Raw genomic sequence first — 21,658 nt, 5'->3', positions numbered from 1 at the left:
TGCCCCAAAGACAGAAAATGGTTGGTGAGTATGGTGGCTTGTTTATTCCGTCTGATAGTGCTTTTATGTTCATTAATGCGAGTTTTGATCTTTCGTGTGGTCATACCCACGTATCGCAATGAACAGGGGCAGGTTATGAGATAGATCACCCTTTCTGTATTGCAATTTGTATGCTTTTTCAAGATCCATGGTGAGTTGGTACCGATATCAATAGTTTTGGTGGACCGGGTTTGAGGACAAACAGAGCACTGGCCACAAGGGAAATGCCCCTGGACCGGTGGCAAGTTCCACAGGGTATTAGTAGTTGTAGGGGGTTTCACCCGTGGTCTTGTGTGAACTAGATTATCTCTAAGGTTGGTACCTCTTTTGAAAGAGAAAAGGGGAGGTGGTAGAGCCTCATTCCCTATGTTTAATATCCGCCAATGTCTCCTGATCGTTTTTTGTACATGGTTAGACCACGTGCTGAATGTATTGACACAGGTCATTCTCAACAACGGTGGTTTTGGTACTGGAGGTTCTAGAAGTGCCCCACGATGATTGTTGGTGGCTCTTTTCCAGGCGCGTCTGACCAAATTCTTTGGGTATTGTCTATCTTGTAGCTGACTAGATAGATCTTCTGCATGACGATTGAAAGTAGTTAGATCAGAACAGTTCCTGCGAATGCGCAGGAACTGTCCTATGGGTAGATTTTCCCGGAGAGATCTTGGATGGTAACTTTGAAAACTCAAAAGAGAGTTCTTTGAGGAAGGTTTTCTGTATAGCTCACTCCCCAGTCTGCCCTGGTCAGGGCATATCATAATGTCTAGAAAAGGCAGTCGAGTTTTGTCATAGGCTACCGTGAAGCATAAAAAATCGTTCTGCTCATTTAGCCATGCATGGAAATCCAACAGAGAGGCAACAGACCCATGCCATACTACCAGAATATCATCAATGTACCTTCTCCATATCTTTATCTGCTCTCTGAATGGATTGGACTGTCTAAGTACATTGTGCTGTTCGAAGAGGTGAACATACAGGTTGGCTAAGCTCGGCGCGAAAATGCTGCCCATGGATGTTCCTGAGACTTGCAGATAAATTGTCTCCTCGAACCTGAAGAAATTTTCCATCATAGCCAACCTGGCTCATTCCATAATGAAATGAACCGGTGTGATGGTGTCGAGGTTTCTCATCTCTAGAAGACTCTCTATGGCTTCTAGGGTCTCCGTTTGTGGGATAGAGGTGTACAAGGATTCCACATCGAAGCTCACCAATATGTCCGATTCCGTGTCAAAGACAATGTCTGGAAGCAGGCGGAGGACGTCTTTAGGTAACTCGGCATTTCCTTAACGAGTGGCTGCAAAAAGAAATCCACAAAAGTGGAAAGAGGTTCTAATAGAGAGCCTATGCCTGATATTATCGGTCGCCCTGGAGGTGGTCTTTGTTCTTTATGGATCTTTGGTAAGACATAAAAGTATGGCATGACCGGGTATTTGGTAGTTAGGAAATGGGATTCTTGTTCTGTGATCCAGCCAGCAGCTTGTGCATCATCAACGAGGGTTTTAATCTCTCTTGTGAGTCTGGGAGTGGGATCTTCAGAGAGCGGTTTGTACGCTGCAAGATTATCGAGTTGTCTCAGGCATTCAGTTCGGTATGTCTCTGTATCTAAGATGACAATTGCTCCGCCTTTATCTGCCGGTTTTATCGTGATGGAGTCGTCCTTCGCAAGTGCCATTAAGGCATGTTTGTCCTTCTTCGAAAGATTATGATAAACCTTGTTTTCTCTGGCATTGTAGGTGGTGATATCTTGGATCACTGCTTGTTCAAATACTTTTACGCGGTCTGGAACAAGATGAACTGGAGGGTTGAAAGTGGAGGCAATTTTAAGGCCTGTATTCCTGTCAGGAGAGTCATCTGCAGAAGTTGTACGGTCTTTGTCCTTAAAGAAAAAGTGAAGGCGTATCTTCCTGAAGAATTTAGCCATTTCACAGCGGAGCTGGAATGGATCTCCTTTATTGGTAGGGACAAACCCCAAACCTTTATTAAGGACTCGTTGTTCATCAGATGTTAAGATTTTGGAACTTAGATTCACAACTAATTCGTTGTGCTCATGCTTGTCCCTGGTTGTGGTTGTCCCTTCCTGCTGCGGGTATTCGGTTGTTGTGGTTCCTCCATTTGCCAATGTACCTGTGGTGACCCTCTCCTTCTGCCCCGATTTCGTCCGCGACCTGATCCTAAAAAAGGCGGTTGACCAAAGAATGGAGCCTGAGCTGGAATCTTATCTTTAAACATATCCCTCGGACCCTCCCTACCCACACTTTCCCTCTTTGTGTAGGGTTCTTCTTGTATTTAGTCTTAGAGCAGCTACGGCTGCGGGTCCTTTACATTTGGGAAGATTCACCACTTTCTCACAACGTTTGGCAATTTATGAATATGGCAGAACTCACAGGTCTAGCTTTTAATGAAGATATGCTCCAATCGATACTGAGCACCAATCCTAGTATTTTAGACTCTTTACCATCTGTCACGAGCAACACTCAGGATGATTGGCAATCCTTACTCAGTCTAAAAAACTCTCACTCTCGCACCTTCATTCACGGTGCCATCATGACTGAGTATCTGAGAATCAACAGTGCCCCTATGGGCCTAATAGTGACAAACACTCCCAGACTTTTTCTCTCTGATAAGATATTTCTCAAAGACTGGTCACTAATCGCGTGACGTTGCACACGCGATTGGTTAATTCTCATCATTAACACGGCCAAAAGGGTAGCTGATGCCATACTCATTGAGATTCAAACTTTGGAGGGGCAGATTAAGACTACCATCTCAAGCGCCATCTTCAAAAGAAACATGGAAGAGACAAATAAAACTAATAAAGAACATAAAGACTCGATCCTATTGACCAAAATAGACAAATTCAAAAAGGATTAAGCGCGCTTCTCCTTTGAAAAGGTATATCCATACACCAGTGAGCAGTACGTTCCACCCGAGTACAATAGAAAAGGTAGAAGATATGGGTCCAATTACTCCTCGTCTGGGTCAGATACCTATTCTACCGACTCAGATTCCCAGAACAATGCACAACCACCAAGGAGAGGTAGAGGACAATCTCGGCCTAATTTCAGACATAATATGCCATACCCTTACCAACAAGGAACACCTTGGTGGCCGCCCGCTCCATGGGGCTACCAACCTCCCTTTACCCAGCCACCACTTCCTTTTCCAGCTCAGGCTCCATTCTTTGGTCAACCGCCTTTTTTAGGATCAGGTCGCGGACAAAATCGGGGCAGAAGGAGAGGGTCACCACAGGTACATTGGCAAATGGAGGAACCACAACAACCGAATACCCGCAGCAGGAAGGGACAACCACAACCAGGGACAAGCACGAGCACAACGAATTAGTTGTGAATCTAAGTACCAAAATCTTAACATCTGATGAACAACGAGTCCTTAATAAAGGTTTGGGGTTTGTCCCTACCAATGAAGGAGATCCATTCCAGCTCTGCTGTGAAATGGCTAAATTCTTCAGGAAGATACGCCTTCACTTTTTCTTTAAGGACAAAGACCGTACAACTTCTGCAGATGACTCTCCTGACAGGAATACAGGCCTTAAAATTGCCTCCACTTTCAACCCTCCAGTTCATCTTGTTCCAGACCGCGTAAAAGTATTTGAACAAGCAGTGATCCAAGATATCACCACCTACAATGCCAGAGAAAACAAGGTTTATCATAATCTTTCGAAGAAGGACAAACATGCCTTAATGGCACTTGCGAAGGACGACTCCATCACGATAAAACCGGCAGATAAAGGCGGAGCAATTGTCATCTTAGATACAGAGACATACCGAACTGAATGCCTGAGACAACTCGATAATCTTGCAGCGTACAAACCGCTCTCTGAAGATCCCACTCCCAGACTCACAAGAGAGATTAAAACCCTCGTTGATGATGCACAAGCTGCTGGCTGGATCACAGAACAAGAATCCCATTTCCTAACTACCAAATACCCGGTCATGCCATACTTTTATGTCTTACTAAAGATCCATAAAGAACAAAGACCACCTCCAGGGCGACCGATAATATCAGGCATAGGCTCTCTATTAGAACCTCTTTCCACTTTAGTGGATTTCTTTTTGCAGCCACTCGTTAAGGAAATGCCGAGTTACCTGTAAGATACTAAAGACGTCCTCCGCCTGCTTCCAGACATTGTCTTTGACACGGAATCGGACATATTGGTGAGCTTCGATGTGGAATCCTTGTACACCTCTATCCCACAAACGGAGACCCTAGAAGCCATAGAGAGTCTTCTAGAGATGAGAAACCTCGACACCATCACACCGGTTCATTTCATTATGGAATGTGCCAGGTTGGCTATGATGGAAAATTTCTTCAGGTTCGAGGAGACAATTTATCTGCAAGTCTCAGGAACATCCATGGGCAGCATTTTCGCGCCGAGCTTAGCCAACCTGTATGTTCACCTCTTCGAACAGCACAATGTACTTAGACAGTCCAATCCATTCAGAGAGCAGATAAAGATATGGAGAAGGTACATTGATGATATTCTGGTAGTATGGCATGGGTCTGTTGCCTCTCTGTTGGATTTCCATGCATGGCTAAATGAGCAGAACGATTTTTTACGCTTCACGGTAGCCTATGACAAAACTCGACTGCCTTTTCTAGACATTATGATATGCCCTGACCAGGGCAGACTGGGGAGTGAGCTATACAGAAAACCTTCCTCAAAGAACTCTCTTTTGAGTTTTCAAAGTTACCATCCAAGATCTCTCTGGGAAAATCTACCCATAGGACAGTTCCTGCGCATTCGCAGGAACTGTTCTGATCTAACTACTTTCAATCGTCATGCAGAAGATCTATCTAGTCAGCTACAAGATAGACAATACCCAAAGAATTTGGTCAGACGCGCCTGGAAAAGAGCCACCAACAATCATCGTGGGGCACTTCTAGAACCTCCAGTACCAAAACCACCGTTGTTGAGAATGACCTGTGTCAATACATTCAGCACGTGGTCTAACCATGTACAAAAAACGATCAGGAGACATTGGCGGATATTAAACATAGGGAATGAGGCTCTACCACCTCCCCTTTTCTCTTTCAAAAGAGGTACCAACCTTAGAGATAATCTAGTTCACACAAGACCACGGGTGAAACCCCCTACAACTACTAATACCCTGTGGAACTTGCCACCGGTCCAGGGGCATTTCCCTTGTGGCCAGTGCTCTGTTTGTCCTCAAACCCGGTCCACCAAAACTATTGATATCGGTACCAACTCACCATGGATCTTGAAAAAGCATACAAATTGCAATACAGAAAGGGTGATCTATCTCATAACCTGCCCCTGTTCATTGCGATACGTGGGTATGACCACACGAAAGATCAAAACTCGCATTAACGAACATAAAAGCACTATCAGACGGAATAAACAAGCCACCAAACTCACCAACCATTTTCTGTCTTTGGGGCATAAACCGGAGGATTTGAGATGGGTGATCTTAGAACAACCTTTCATCCCCACTCATGTCACAGACATCAGTAGATTTTTGTTCCTAAAAGAACAAAAATGGGTGTTCAAACTCAAGAGTGATCTATTGGGTCTGAACGACGATATCCCATGGTCATCCCTGTAATTTTGTGAGACATCTACACATGATGCACCTTTAAACGTGCTGATCTTTATCATTCTGGCACACAGGACACTACTCATTTTATTTGGAGTGTCTACTATGAGTAAATTGTCAATATCCCCTCCGTAGGGATCTCTGAGTATTATACATGACATCTTTATTCTTTAATCACGCTTAGGTTTTAAATCCCTAATTCAGACAAATACGTGTTAATAGATGTAGATTTACCCTATAATAGCCGTTATAGACTGACACCACCTATGGCATTATTAACCAACACCATCGGTTATCACGTGACATCGCACTGTCTACATCCTCAGTGTGACACCATTAGAGCATACATAATTATCATTTACGCTAAGTGGCCTTCCGTATGACTGGAATCTTTAATCCTGACAAACACGTGACATCACATTGTCTACATACTGATTGTGATACCATGACAGCGTACATAAGCATGATTTACGCTAAGCGGCCTTCCGTACGACTGGCGCCTTGTTGCGCACCAGTTTGCTGTATAAAATACCTTGATTGTACCTTTTCGGTAGACACTTTAACATGTCGCCGAAATACGTCATACAGAGGAACTATACTAAACAACTACATTACCCAAGTTCCCTTCTGTTAAAAAACAAGACAAGTTTTTCGTCCCTTTGAGCGCCCCGTAGAAAGTGACGAGGCTGGACGCTCATTGGTCTTTATTAGGAAACTCCCCCGGCCGGTCCGCCACCTCCCCTTCCAGCTCAGCTGCTAACGCGGGGTACCGACGGAGAGGTGAGTCCTACCGTTTTGCCATCAGACTTTCTAACTTAAGAAATTGTATTAATACCACTTACATGAGCCATAGTTGAGGCGTGAGTTTTTAAACGTGACACTGCACGCCTGCACGTCTTTCTAGACTAAGCCCGAGCGTTCACCGCTTCAGTTACCGAGCGCTATGGTTAGACAAACAAGGGACTTAATGTTAACTTAAAAGCCTCGGTTTGCATTTTTTTACCCGCTTCCAATTGGGTGCCATCACTACAGTGCACTTCCAATTGTACTAGCACACACACACATCTGTGTTTTTTCCGTCTGATTAGACTTGACTAGACTATGTGATTCTGCCATTCCTTCAGAGTTGCATCTTCAAACGATAGTTTGTGGAAGTTTTTCTCCCTCCCCCCACTGTAATTAAATAGGATACACTACCCAGGGGTCATTTACTTTACGCATTGATACTCTCTTCTTTATAGAGCGGTGCCTCCTGTCCTGAGCGGATGCCAGGCGAGGCAAGGTACATACCCGAAAATTGACGGGTAAGAACATAAGCAATCTTTTGATAAGCATATCATTCTGTGTAAACAATACATCTACCAGTATTGTGCAATTGATCGCTAGCATACTATACCTAGCCGTGTTCTGTGTTGGATACTGATACTGCTCAGAAATGAATGAATTTTCTTTTTTCTATTGTAACTAGGTTCTTGTTTCCCCCCCCAAAACTCCAGGGAAACGGACTAACATAAACAGGTCGTATTGGGAATTCATCCCAACTACTAATTTACATAAGTTTCCTTTTTCACGTTTTTGCAGTAGCGCATAAGGTCCTGATGAGAGCTTGGACTCCATAGTCCGATAGCCGAAACATGTAGACCACCACCCTGACAGTTATTTGTTACACTGTCCACGCACTGTTTTTAAAGTGGCATCAAGACAGCACCAGAATAAAATTGTTTGTGTTTTGATAGCCATTTTTAATAGCACTTTTTCCTTTTATATTCTTGGCACTGCAAACCATCACCCTACCCTTGGTCACCCACGACTGGGACTACCATATAACCGCCATAATTACCTAGTGGTTGGTTGTTATGGTTCAGTTCAGGGTTCCCAGATGATGAATAGCCACCTTTGTGGGTGATGGGAACTCAACCTTTTTGGGTATACCCCAGATGGTTTCACTCTATTGAATATATCAGGTATTCACACAGAACTCTCAGACCCACAGTATTTCTTTGTATGATGTTTGTTGATTGGGGACTCATACTGTAGTTGGTCTTTAAACATATCCCTCGGACCCTCCCTACCCACACTTTCCCTCTTTGTGTAGGGTTCTTCTTGTATTTAGTTCTGGAAGTAACACCACATCCTCTCCCCTAAGTGCAACATTTAATCAAGTGGTCAACTGGATAAAAAAACATAAAAATAACAAATAATTGAAAAGTGCTTTGTCGCTATTTGAAAACTCAGTAAATATGTCCTTATTTTAGTCTTTTAGAGCACTAACCATAATTTTGATGCCAATAAGACCCTCTCATATATGTAATTTCTAAAGGAAATGCTCTAGGTATTACAGTTTTGAGTACATCAAGATGACGTCAGGCGTTCCACACTTTTGTAATAAATACAGAATGTTAGCAATCTAGTTGTTCATTAGGATACTGTTGAGAGGCAGAGGCCAGAGGCACGGACTCTGAAAATTGAAGGCAGGTAGGAAGGTGCAAAGGCAACAATTTAACCACACTGAGCAGGCAGGAAGGGCCGTGGCAGCACAACAGACTATGGAGGGCAGTGGAAAGGGGGGCAGGGGCAACAAACCAACAATACAGGACTTGCAAGAGAGGCTGTGGCAATGTAATAGACCATTGTGGGCAGAAGGAAGAGGCAATGGTAGTACAACCATACATGCCAACAGACCCGATTCAGCCAGGAAACGTCCAATGATTTTAAGCTCAAATGGGCTTTATTTGATCTGTCTCCTGTCTACAATCTCCTCTTTTTCAATGTAACTCAAAGGGGAAAATCAGTACCCCAGTCTTTTTTCAAAATCTCCCTCTGACCAAGTTCAAAATGTTCGCAAGTATGGTACATTGGATCATGGAAGGAAATGGGGTAGGGACATGGACTTGGATAACAGAGGACAGGAGGGACATAGAGAGGTGCACCAAACTGACCCTGCAGGGCAGGCATCAGGGTTTGCAGCAGCACAATACACCACACAGGGCATGCGGGACGGGAGTGCAGCACAACAATCCATAGAAAGCAAGAGGGAGGGGACAGGACCATGCACATGGACAACAGAGAACAGAGGGGCAAGAGGCAATGGTAGCTAGCTGACCATAATGGACAGACAGGAGAGAAAGCTGCAGCATAACAGACCATAAAGGGCAGGAGGGACGGATCAGGGGCATTACAATGGAACAGACAAGCCAGGAGGGAGGGAGTAGGGGTCTGCACATGTAAACAGAGGGCTGGGGGCAAGGGGGCAGGGCAGGAGCAGCAAGATAGCCATGGAGGTCAGGCAGGATGGGCACTAGAAGCAAGACACACCATGAAGAGCAACAGTGAGACTGTGATGGCATACACACAGACCATGGAGGGAAGGTGGGAGGGGGTCAGGGGCAGCTAACTGACCACACAGGGAAGGTGGGAGGGGCCATGGCAGCACAGAAGACCGAGCATGGCAAGTGGGAGGGTTAGTGGCAGCACAATGGCTATGATGGGCAAGAAGGAGGGTGCAGGGGCATGCACAAAGGACGATGGAGAATAGAAGGGAGGGTCAGGACCTGTGCACAGACAAGAAAGTTCAGGGGAAGGGGCCTCACAACAGACCGCACGGGGCAGGCAGGAGGAGCGCAGTTGCAGCACAACAGACCAGGGAGGGCAGAAGGGTGTGGCAATACAATGGACCATGTAGGACAGGAGGAAGAGGATAGGGGCATGGCATGTGGGCAGGCAGGGTGGAGGTGGCAGGGACAGGTTACAGTCATCTGACAATGCTAGGCAGGTGGGAGGGGAGTGGCAGCTCAACAGAACACTCAGAGTAGATAGGAGTGGCAGGTCCATGGAACATGGTGGGCAAAAAGGATGGAGCAGGGGCATGCACAAAGACATCGGAGGGCAGGGGGAAGGAGAATAGGGGCAGCAAGCTAAGCACAGAGTTTAAGCAGGAGGTCAATGATGGGGCATAGAATTGGGCAATGGAGGGCAGGAGGAGTGGACTGGTACATCATACTAAATTGAGGGCAGTGGCAGCACATCAGACCATGCATGGCAGGAGGGAGGAGGCTAGTCCTTGGGTTCACACAGCAGAGGATAGGGAGGAGGGGGATGGGGCAGCAAGCTAACTGTTCAGAGAAGGCGGGTATTAGGAACTTTATTGTTTTTAAAACGTGTGTCTTTGCGAACTACTTAAAATATGAACAAGTATGCAGCATAATCTCACTTTTATTCAGGAAGAAGAGGACGTTTGTGACTGTGACTCCGGGCTCACTTGGCAGAAACACCCCCTGACCCTCCACCCCCTATCGCAAAATGTAATGCCCGTGAAAAGTGTAGGTGAACACAGTGTTATATAGAACATAGTCCTGAGAGCACGATTGAAAATGAAAACTAGATATAGTGTATGGTATAAACTATGCACCAAAAAGTGTGAAAGAAGATGAACCGGGCGTGAAATATAGTATGCAATACATTGTGCGCGATGACAGATTCATTGGAGAGCGCGAGATAGCACAGGCACTAGCGCGTGCTATGCGATATGCGCCTTGGAGTGTAATATGCACAGGGCAGTGTTGTGTAACCTAACTAGTCTCTAAAGTTGTAATATAAAATATGTGCTGGGGAGTGTAACGTTGCATATGCACTGTGACAAAGATATGGATCCCAGATTGTAATATGTATGGCATAGCACTGTGCGTTATAACATAGGCATCGAGGAAGGCACGTTAGATGGGGCAATATAACCCGTGCGAAGACAAGTGTGGCATGACATATTCACGGGGTAGTGTTACAGTGCACATGGGCTAGAGAGTGTCATAGCATATGCACTAGCTAGTGGAATACAACACAGAGGTGTGTGGCACTCAGCAGGCAATGGTGGGTGTAACACAGCATTGGGCTCTGCCAGGAGCGCGCTGTGACTCTCAAGTGATGTTCGTCCCCTTTCCAGAGAGTAAAATAAAAAGTATTACACATCCGGCAGTGGATGTGTGTTTTATTAACCGTGAGGGGGGTTTCTTGCATAGTTTTGGTCGAATTTTTGTCGAATCCCCTTTGAATGGCTTGGTGTGCATGTGTATTAAATGTGCCCGTCAATAGCTACCCATGTTTGTATAAATAAAAGACAAGGGTGTCTACCGGGATTAGGCACGGTAGGGCATCAGACATGTCAGAGCTTCACTAGTGGTGTAAATACATTCCACGTGGATTCATTGTATGCATAGTTGCCTTTTAATGAATATCACGGAAATCGTCATGGTGATAGGTACGTACGGTTTGTCCAGCATGTCCTAGGTGTGTCTATAAATATATATTTTTAAAAAATATTAAAAAACAGTGGCCGGCCCTGGGGATTGGGGTCAAAAAAATATAATTAGGAGACAGGCCCTGGGGGATGGGGTCATCAGGGCCAATAAATTAGAATAAGAAGGGGAACCACACAGCCCCCCTTCGTAAAAAATTAAAATAAAGAAAAGACTGGCATCGTGCCGGAGGCCACGCCCCCTCCTTGCAGCACTCTGCAAAAGCACCCCCTGGCGAGTTGGAAGTTGGGGAATTAATGCCTCTTTAATACTGAGGGTCCCTGAGGGCCAACTAGCCCAACAGGCATTTCCAGTATGCGCCAGGGAGCTGCGCTGCAGACAGGTGTTCTGAGGCCAAGCCCCTTTTTACACCTCTCTGCAACGCAGCTCTGTGGTGCTTACTGGAGGTACCTAGTGGTCTAGTTTGACCCTAGGGACCCTTAGGATTCAAGGGGACTTAATCTCTCAACTTAGAACAGCCACAGGGTGCGTTTACACAGTGGTGAAGGGAGGGGACGGGGCCTGAGGTGACGTGTGCAAACACACACTATGGCACGTTTTAAATTGGGGATATAATTTCCCTTCAATACTGAGGGCCCCTGGGGGCTAACTAGCCCACCAAGTGCTTCCAGTAAGCGCCACTGAGCTGCATTGCAGAGAGGTGGTCCAGGCCGTGCCACTTTTTACACCTCTCTGCAACGCAGCTCTGTGGCACTTACTGGAGGTACCTAGTGGGCTAGTTGGACCCTAGGGACCCTCAGGATTCAAATGAACTTAATCTCCCAACTAAAAACGGACACAGGGCGTGTTTACACAGTGGTGAAGGGAGGGGACGGGGCCTGAGTTAACGTGTGCAAAATCGCCCTGTGGCCTGTTTTAAGAGGTAGTTTTAATCCCCCTGTCCTATTATATACTAGGGGCTTACAGAGGAGGTCATGCTAATCTCAGGGGTCCCCAACGCATAATGTTCCCTAGTGTATGTAGGTGTTTTCACTGTATTCTAAGTGTCTTTTAACATAGCACTGGCTCTAGGACTGGTTAGTCAGACTCAGTTACCACCAGTATCCGTCTGAAAAAGTTGAGGGTACAGGATGATTTTGCAACAAGGCTTCTTTCTGCTCTTCTTTTTGTTCTTTCTGCACGTTATCCTTCTTCCTGCACTTTTCTTCGTCTTTGAGGACTTCTGTTGCATCTTTCTGCACTTATTTTTTTTCTTTCTGTGCATTTTTCCTTCTTTCTTCACATGTCCTATCTCTGTAGGCATAGTTAGAAATTAGCATTTAAAAAACCTTTGAAATTCACAGAAAAAAACATAGGTTTCAGGCACGTTATAGTTAGGAATTAGCATTTAAAAAACCTCAGAAATTCACTGAAAAAACCATAGGTTTCAGGGGTGTTATAGTTAGCTGGACTTTTCACTTGTACAAAACCATTGAAATTCCCCCGTTATAGTTAGTTCAGCTAACTATAACTCGCGCGCCCGCAATGCACTGCTGATGACGTCACATATTACATCACTCATGACATGGTCAGTGACATCACTCATGACATCACTGATGACATCTCAAATGACATCACTGATGACATCACTGATGACATCATCCTTGTGACAGAGTGGCAGACCTCCTCTCACCCTAATATAACCTTTGATACACACATTCAAAAATAGAGACTAACATTTTCAAAACAATGGACATACCAATACCAGTTACAACAACCTCTTCAGTAATTCTAAGATCCACATACACATCCACTCATTCACCAACAGTCCTATACAGTCACTCATACATGTACTCACTCATCATATGTACTCATACACCTATACATCCTGTTACACAATGCCACTCATCCATAGAGTTACTCACACACATAGTCACTCATGCTAATAAAGAATCAAACATCCATTACACACACCACCACACTTACTTCTACAGAAACTTACACATACTTAGTCTTTTAAACAATCACTTATAGAAACACATACTTATTCCTACAGGGACTCTTTCAATCTCTCACTCTCACATATACTCACTTATATACACCAATAGTCACATATACTAGTTTAAAACATATGTAGTTACTCATAAAGACACTATTGAGACAGTCATTCACTCACTAACACACCCATACACACACTCATCCACCCATACAGTCCTGCACACATGCTGTCTTCAACACATACAAACAGTGAGTCACTCATTCATGCACCTATGCACTACGTAATACCCCCCACCGAACCATGCAGACACTCAGACTGATACTCAAAAAACCAACTAATAACCTATATAGACACCCATGTAGCTACTCACCAACCCATGCAGCCACTCATACACAAAGTGAGAGACTGATACAGATATTTACATATTTAAACATTACTCACTAAGCCATGTATTCACTATGATACACTTAATCAGTCAGTTACACAATCAATTTTTCAAAAACAAATCATCCATTTAGACACTTATATACCCATTTATTCTTCCATTGACCTTGAGATATACATATATAAAACATATTTAATTTTCAGAAAAACACACATTCACTGGATGATGTCATCAGTGATGTCATTTGAGATGTCATCAGTGATGTCATGAGTGATGTCACTGACCATGTCATGAGTGATGTAATATGTGACGTCATCAGCAGTGCATTGCGGGCGAGCGAGTTATAGTTAGCTGAACTAACTATAACGGGGGAATTTCAATGGTTTTGTACAAGTGAAAAGTCCAGCTAACTATAACACCCCTGAAACCTATGTTTTTTTTCAGTGAATATATATATATATATATATATATATACACATCAATAGGCGGTTTGTGTCCGTTCTGTCTTGAGCAGGACCTGGCAAGAAGCCAACAAAGCTTTGAATATATATATGTATATGAATATATATATGTATATATATCTGGAATTATAGAATTATAAACTGTCACTGAGCAAACACATTATACGGCAAAACACTTGAAAGTAAATGCAGGGCACGCAGAAGTTGACACTCAGACGAGTTAAGGGAAAAATTGGCCCCTGAAAACTAAACTCAAAAGATACCATAGTCCTTTAATTTTTCCGGCATGCGTTTTTCACGTTGATATGAACATCATCGTAATTCTCTTCTAGACAATCCAGCATTAGACTGAACTCAAGAACAAGTGTCACCAAACCCAGTTGAGACACTTGGTTGAGGAAATTCGCTTCCTTTAATCTAAACATCCTCAAGTTGGTCTCCAAGGGCATAGTTCACAAAGGTAAACTGAGACAAAAGTCTAACTTTATGACTTTCGGTATTCACAAAGGGCAATTAAGAGTAGTAAAGTTAGACTTTTGTCTCAATTAAACTTAAGTTTTGGTCTTAAGTTCAACTGAGACCAAAACTGAGACGATAGTCTAACTTTACGACTTTCAGTATTAACAAAGGGCATTTACGAATATCAAAGTTAGTATCCTTTCATCATGACCCAAGAGTGCCTGCTTTCGCGCTAGGCAGCACTCTGTGCGCCAGCACAGAGAGAGAGCAGGAATGTACCATATCTTAGTAAATATGGGATGTTACTACTCTCCATTTAATGCAGCACATCAAGTTGTCTTGCTACATGGTGTTACATCAAATGTTATTACGTCTGGTTTACATTGTCTCTGGCTGCGTTCATAATATGGCAGGGTATGCCCAGATGTGGGTCTCTTGCTCATTTTGCCAACGGATTCAAGCCAGCCTGGCTGATGAGGGGTGTTACCCCGAAACCGGTCCCAGAATGCTTGTTTCCGGTCCAGGGAGGACCTGGCTTTGCAGTTCGGGCTGGATTGTTCCCATGAGGCACAGGGTCAAGACTGATTTGCATGTAGCTGGGTATGAACTGGGGTGGCGAAGTGAGCTAAAGAAAGATGATGGATTCAACCCAGATCTGTGACTTGGGGTGAGTGTCTGAAAAGTTTCAGCGCTCCGTCCATCATCATCTTGTGTTTGTTTTGTTCACCCTAAGTTGGCAGGGTATACCCAGACGAGGGTCCCTTGCTCACTTTGCCACTGGATTCAAGCTAGCCTGGCTGATGAGGGGTGTCACCCCGAAACCAGTCCCAGGATGCTTGTTTCTGATCAGGGAAGACCTGGCTTGGCAGATTGCCACTGGATTCAAGCTAGCCTTGCTGATAAGGGGTGTCACCCCGAAACCGGTCCTAGGATGCTTGTTTCTGATCCAGGGAAGACCTGGCTTGGCAGTTTGGACTGGACTGTTCCAATGAGGCACAAGGTCAAGACTGATTTGCATATAGCTGGGTCTAAACTGGGGTGGCGAAGTGAGCTAAAGAATGATGATGGATTCAACCCAGATCTGTGACTTGGGGTGGGTGTCTGAAACGTTTCAGCTCTCCATCCATCATCTCCTTGTGTTTGCTTTGTTTGCCCTAAATTGTTAGGGTATGCCCAGATTTGGGTCCCTTGCTCACTTTACCACTGGATTCAAGCTAGCCAGGCTGATGAGGGGTGTTACCCCGAAACCGGTCCCAGGATGCTTGTTTCCTGTCCAGGGAAGACCTTGCTTGGCAGTTCAGGCTGGACTGTTTTCATGAGGCACAGGGTCAAGACTGATTTGCATATAGCTGGGTCTGAACTGGTGTGGTGAAATGAGCTAAGGAATGATGATAGATTCAACTCAGATCTGTGACTGGGGGTGAGTGTCTGAAAAGTTTCAACCCCTCGTCCATCACCCCCTTGTCTTTGCGTTCATATTAAAGACGTTATTTAAAAATATGTAGCTTTTTTTTCCTTAAAGGGACTGTGTAGAAAAACGTTGTGCTGTTTCATTTTTTGAAAATAAAAAGCTATATTTTTGCAAATTTCCAGGTTTGAGATCATTCTTTTTTGTAAGATTAACTTAAGCAATGGTGCTTAATAGACACATCTGTTAATCATTATTATTTTTCTGTGAAATCTTTCACACTACAATGAAAAGGACACTCACCCAGGCTGAGGTCGTTCAGAATGAAGCCTGAAATCCCCATGCCAGTCAAGAAGCGGAATATGCAATAAGACAAGAAGTTGGGTGAGAGAGCAGCTCCAATGCCCATGGCAGCAATCTGCAAGAAGGACCACAGCAGTATTGCCCGACGACCAAATCTGAAGAGAAATAAAAGGGCATAAAATGGGCATTAGCATTATAATGAGCAGAAGGTGAGCACTTAAAATGTGTTTCAAATCCACTACAATCTATGCCAAAGATGTTGTTAAGACTCCTAACTTTACTACTACTAAATGCCTTCTGTGAATACCAAAAGTAGTAAGTTTAACCAAAAGCATTAAGTTTAACCAAAAGTAGTAAGTGCATTCTGTGAATACCAAAAGTAGTAAGTTTAGGATTTTGTCTCAGATTAGTTCTGTGAATCAGGCCCAAGATTGAGAACTGCTACGCTAAAGGGGACAAAATCAGTTTGATTGACCTTTTCTGCAATCAAACTGATCGTGTAGGCAATGAGGATGTTAAGCTATAGGAGAAATTGAACACTGTCTCGAAGTTTACAGTAACGCACATGTCCCAAACACTCTGGTATGAACCCATGGCTTACCACTGGTACTGTGGCAGAAACAACAGGGTATTTCTCAGACAAAATATATGTGTCACACATGCAACAACACACATTTAGCAAATAAATATCGAAACCAATTTGATCAAAAAATCTATGTATAAATGTCACAAGACTGTAGATAAATGAATGTTGGGAACAAACAGAAAAGCAAAAACAAAAACAGTTCCATTAAAAAACCTAAATTCAACAATAATATATAGGGGGCAGCAAACCAAGACCAAGGGATTCTTTGGCAGAAATGTGCATTGGAATAGAGCTGGGTCTCAGATTTTAAGTGGGGTTGTGCGAAGTCCTCTTCAAATAAACACAGGCACGTAAGGTCTAGTTAAGGGTTTATTCATAAGACACACTGGCCACAGCTTCTCCACTGTTTGAACACAAATAGATTCATATATTAGGCAGCAATACATTCTAGAAGTAAACATCGATGAGAATGTGATGACAGGGAGACAACATTAAAGCAGGAATAGGACAGACATTTAAAGAGGAAGATACCACACATCTTCCCCTGTTAAACACATTTTTAATACAGCTTAAGGAACATATAGAAATCTATAGAAATACAGAATATAGAAACAAATGATAAAAAAGTTTACATGTACATAGATTTAACTTACATAATATTTCATCTTTCAACAATCTTTTAATTTCCTTATTGACGTCTTCCTTTACAATCAATGTATAGTTCCTCATTTTATGAATTTAGGTTGAGCACTGTCTTTCAACATAATTTTATGTGAAAACCCATTCAACCTGCCAATTTTTCATGAAAATGCCTGCAGAAATTCTTTTAATAATTCCCATCTAATGATTTCACAATTGTCAACCACAAAAATAATTGTTCCACACTACTCGGATCAATATGACGTAAAGTGCCCTTTGATCTATCCTTACTAATACAGAGGGACAGTACATAGCAACATACAACTTCCCACGTTACCTTCTATTTCTTTTTTTATTTAAAGTCTGTATTCTTTTGTTATTTTTTTTACATATATTCCACAACAATAGATGCAGAAATAAGCTTCACGCCCTTCCTGCAGGGTCCCTCCTCCCGCCTCCCTCCCCACCCTGATCCAAGGGAAATTGAAGTTGAAAGCAAATTTGTATGAGACATATAGATTTGGGCAAAAGAAAAGAAAAAAGAAGCACAGCAAAAAAGGGGAAAAAAGCATTTACTTAAATATACATTGAGTGAGAGCCTGCAATACTTATCCTAAATTGGGCTCTGTGGCACCTTCCACCTCATTAATCCACAGCCTTAAAGGGGCCCAGATTTCAGAGCCTCTTTTTCGGGCTCTCTAACCCCTTTGTTCATATACCGCCATCTCCCACCGGTATACTGCGAGAAATATGCCCAGCCAGTGGTGTACAGAAGGAGGCTTGAGGTCTAACCAGACAGTGGCCAGACAGAGTCTTAGTACGGTTATAGCTGTGAACACAAACATCTGGGTCGACCAGGGCACGTCCTCATTACTTACGCATAGGACTACCACCTGGGGGGTCAGATCAATCACAAATCCCATGGGAGGAGTTTGCTCTGCTCATTTTCACGCTGAATCTTTGCTTATTTTGCATGCTAATATTGCTGCTAGTGTTTTAAAACTATTTTAAATCATTTTACCGTACTGTTGGAAATTCACTGTTGCGCATTTGGACTGTATGAATTTGATGCTTATAATTCTATTAGGGGGGCTCTGTTTCAGTCGCCACACACACTCACTCGTGTTAGGGGAGTCAAGGCTGGCTACCACTTCCTGGTCTTTCCCAGTCGTCAGCTAGAGACGCCATTTTGGGCAGTGCGCTCTCTAGTTGTCAAAGGGACTTCCCCATAAGTATGCATGCCGCGCAGACGCGCTCAGCGAGCGTGCACGGCAAAGGCGCACCTAAGGCAAGCCCTTCTATGCCCGTCAGCGTCCCGGAAGTGGCCAGCACCAGCCACGCTGCCCGTTTTACCCCCACCTCGAGAGCTTGCGGACCTACAGCCACGATGAATTGCTGATGCTGCCTGTGCCCTTGCTCCTATTCAAGCAGATGGGATGTGTCATTGCAACATTCTACTGCTTGCCCAAGATGCGACTACTACCTGGGTTCTGGCTTAGATGGCTCCTTCTGGCCCAGTATTTCTCTTGGCATTGGTAAGAAGAGGCACTTAATTCGTGCAGCAATGATTAACAACCGCTCACTAAGGAGACACCACCAGGACATATTTGACCTCCTCTCTGACTAGCTGGTTGACCTCTTGTTTATTACCGAGACCTGGCTGAACGAATTTTCCAATCCTATAGTGACGATGGCCATTCCAGAAGGATATAAGATCTCTCGAGTTGACCGCATAGTCAGTAGAGGTGGGGGTGTGGCAGTTATATATAGGGATAATTGGGCCTTCCATTGCGGCGAGGCTCTTTTGTTGGGATAGTGTGAAGCTTTGGACTTTAGCATCTGCATTTCTTCACATTTTTCACTGGGTGGCACATTGGGCTACAGGCACCGGGGTCGGCAGGGGCTTTTCTTAAAGCATTGGAGGACGTTATTGTCCCTACCGCACTATGGTTCACCCACTATCCTCTCCTTGGGGATCTTAATATCCACTTAGACAAGGCAGATGCTGGGGATACCCGGGAACGTACCGACTCATCTTGGTGGTCATATTCTTGACCCCATTTGTTCCAACTTCCCCATTATGGTGAAAGATCCCCTTCTGACCATTTCCTGTCTTATTTGTCCTGGGTGGCGAATGGCATTATTATACCGGGCCAGGCAGGTCGAGGCCCTGCCTCTGCCAAAATTGACCCTCTAATTTTTAGCCACGCTCTGGTTGGGTCAAGGCCAGCTCTTTCTAACTACCCAGATGGGGCGCTTGCTAGCTTTTCCAGCTGTATCTCGCAAGCGGTGGATTTTCTTTCTCCTAAGGTCCTCTACAGGCCGCCCAGGGATTCTCCCTCGAAACCTTGGTTCACGCTTGAACTCAAAGAACTAAAGCAGCAATGTAAGAAATTGCAGCAGTGTTGGCGTAAAGATTTCTGTCCTTTGGTGAAGCTGACGCTTAGGAAAACCGGGAAAATCTATTATACCGCTATAGCCCATGCTAAAAGCCTTTACTACACGGCGTGCATTGATCTGGCCAGAAATAACTCAAAGGAAAACTTTTCCATTGTTTAGAGTTTTCTGGCCCCAAAACCTGAATTGATTTCGCTCCCTTCCTCTAACGCCTGGTGCGAGAAACGTTCGAGTTTCTTTATTGATAAAATCCGCTCTATACAGGCATCATTCATTATCTGCAACAAGGCCACGTCCATGACCTTGCCTTCTGAGGTTTTACCTGCTTCATCTCCTTCCCTGGTGGCCTTTACACCAATCGTTCTGCCTGACTCACTTAGGGTCCTCAAGGCTTTGAAATCAGGCTTTCCGTCTAACCCCTGTGCAGCTAGACTTTTGGCTTCGGTCGCTGAGACAGTTAACCAGGAACTAACACACTCATCAATATGTCCCTCCAGGAAGCTCTTGTTCCGGCCGCGTGGAAACAGGCCAAGATTTTGCCACTGTTAAAAAAACCATTGTTAGATCCACTGAACCCAGTGAGCTATCGTCCCATTTCCCTTTTACCCAGTGTGGCGAAAGTCTGTGAAAAAGTTGTTAATAAACAGCTTACTGACTTCATCAAAAGTTTGCGAAGCCATTCGGGAATGCTTGGATTCTGGCGGAAGGGCAGCTCTGATTTTGCTGGACCTCTCAGCAGCATTCAATACCATTCTCCACTCTCTGCTGCTTACCCGACTTGCTGACATAGGTATCTCAGGCACTGTTCAGAGCTGGCTGAAATCATTTTTGGAGGGTCGGTCGCAACAGGTATGGCTCCCCCCGTTTGCTTCCCCTCCGCAAATGGTGTCTACGGGGCTCCCGCAGGGGTCCTCTTCGAGCCCCCTTCTTTTTAAATATTTATGTTACTCCCTTGGTTCAATTGGCGGACGATCTGGGGGGCAAAATGTTTGCATATGCCGATGATACTCAGCTTTTGGTTACTTGGGGATAATCACAGTGTTCCACCTCCTCTTCCTGTAAAAAAATGTCTGACAGCAGTTTTTCATTAGCTGTCCTCTACTCAACTAAAATGCAACGAGGACAAATCAGAAATCCTCCTCTATGGAAGTTTCCCCCCTCAGTTTAGGGAAGCACTTTGGAGGCCTGATTATCTTTCTGGGGATCTGGTTTGAAGAGAACCTCTCTTTCTCCACCCAGTTCAAGAGGTTCACTGGGAACTATTTTGATTATGCCAATGCCTTGTACATTGGCCCCCCAGGCTACTTGCTTAACAGACTACAGGTAGTCCAAAATGCAGCAGCCAGGCTTCTTTTTAACATCCCAATAAGAAGCAGTGTAAGACAGGATCTGCGTATACTCCACTGGTTGCCCGTAGCGGAGCGAGTTAAGTTTAAAGCCCTGGTCCTGGTGCCTTGCATGCTTCCGGCCCAATCTATTTGCGGAAACATTTTATGGTCTACACTCCAGCTAGATAGCTACGCTCTGCCTCTCAGCTCCTAGCCCATGTACCTCGCTTTCGCCTGCACAGGATGGGTGCCAGTTCCCTTGCTTTTAGGGCTGCTTTGGCCTGAAATTCGCTCCCTTTTGCTCTCCATAGCATCCAGGACCCCACTATTTAAAAAACAAATCTAAAATCGCTTCTTTTCATTTAACTAGTTCCCCCTCACTCCTTATGTTCCGTGCCGGGACACTCCTTGGAGTATCCGTGTACACTACAAGCTCCATAACATAACATAACATTTCTCCCAGCCACTTAGCAATCTCAGTTTTAAGAAAATTAAGCTTGGGACAAGTTGCGAACATATGGACACTGTCAGCAGCAATGCACCCACATCGTGGACAATGAAGACCCGAGGACCCCCCCACCAGGATATTTGAGCTGACGTAATATATAAGTTGAGCCAAGTTTTAAAGCATTGTACCTGAAGATAAGTCACAATGAAAGTTGTCTGACCCAGGTGGAGCGAGTCCTCACATTCTCCAGTCCTAGGTTGTAAAAGGTCCTGCCAGTGGTTTAAATGTTTTGCCAAATCATCTCCCATTTCTTTAGTTAACAACTTATATACTGTATCCAATGTAGGTGGGGATCTCAGCAATATATCCAACAGCGGGACTCTGCTGAAGCCGACTATTCCC

At 44.4% G+C, this 21,658-nt stretch overlaps 1 protein-coding gene across 1 annotated transcript in view; it reads right to left on the bottom strand.

Moving 5' to 3' along the window:
• LOC146798239 (solute carrier family 22 member 6-B-like) overlaps nt 1-21,658 on the bottom strand; it is a 1,062,737-nt gene that overhangs the window by 723,439 nt on the left and 317,640 nt on the right. Inside the window, exon 3 of the mRNA XM_085625517.1 lies at nt 15,859-16,013. Coding sequence (XP_085481643.1) covers nt 15,859-16,013 — 155 coding nt within the window. The remainder of the gene's footprint in view (nt 1-15,858; nt 16,014-21,658) is intronic.

This window comes from Triturus cristatus, chromosome 9, assembly GCF_964204655.1.
Source record: "Triturus cristatus chromosome 9, aTriCri1.1, whole genome shotgun sequence".
Taxonomy (NCBI): Eukaryota; Metazoa; Chordata; class Amphibia; order Caudata; family Salamandridae; genus Triturus; species Triturus cristatus.
This window is presented reverse-complemented; position numbering and strand designations above follow the sequence as displayed.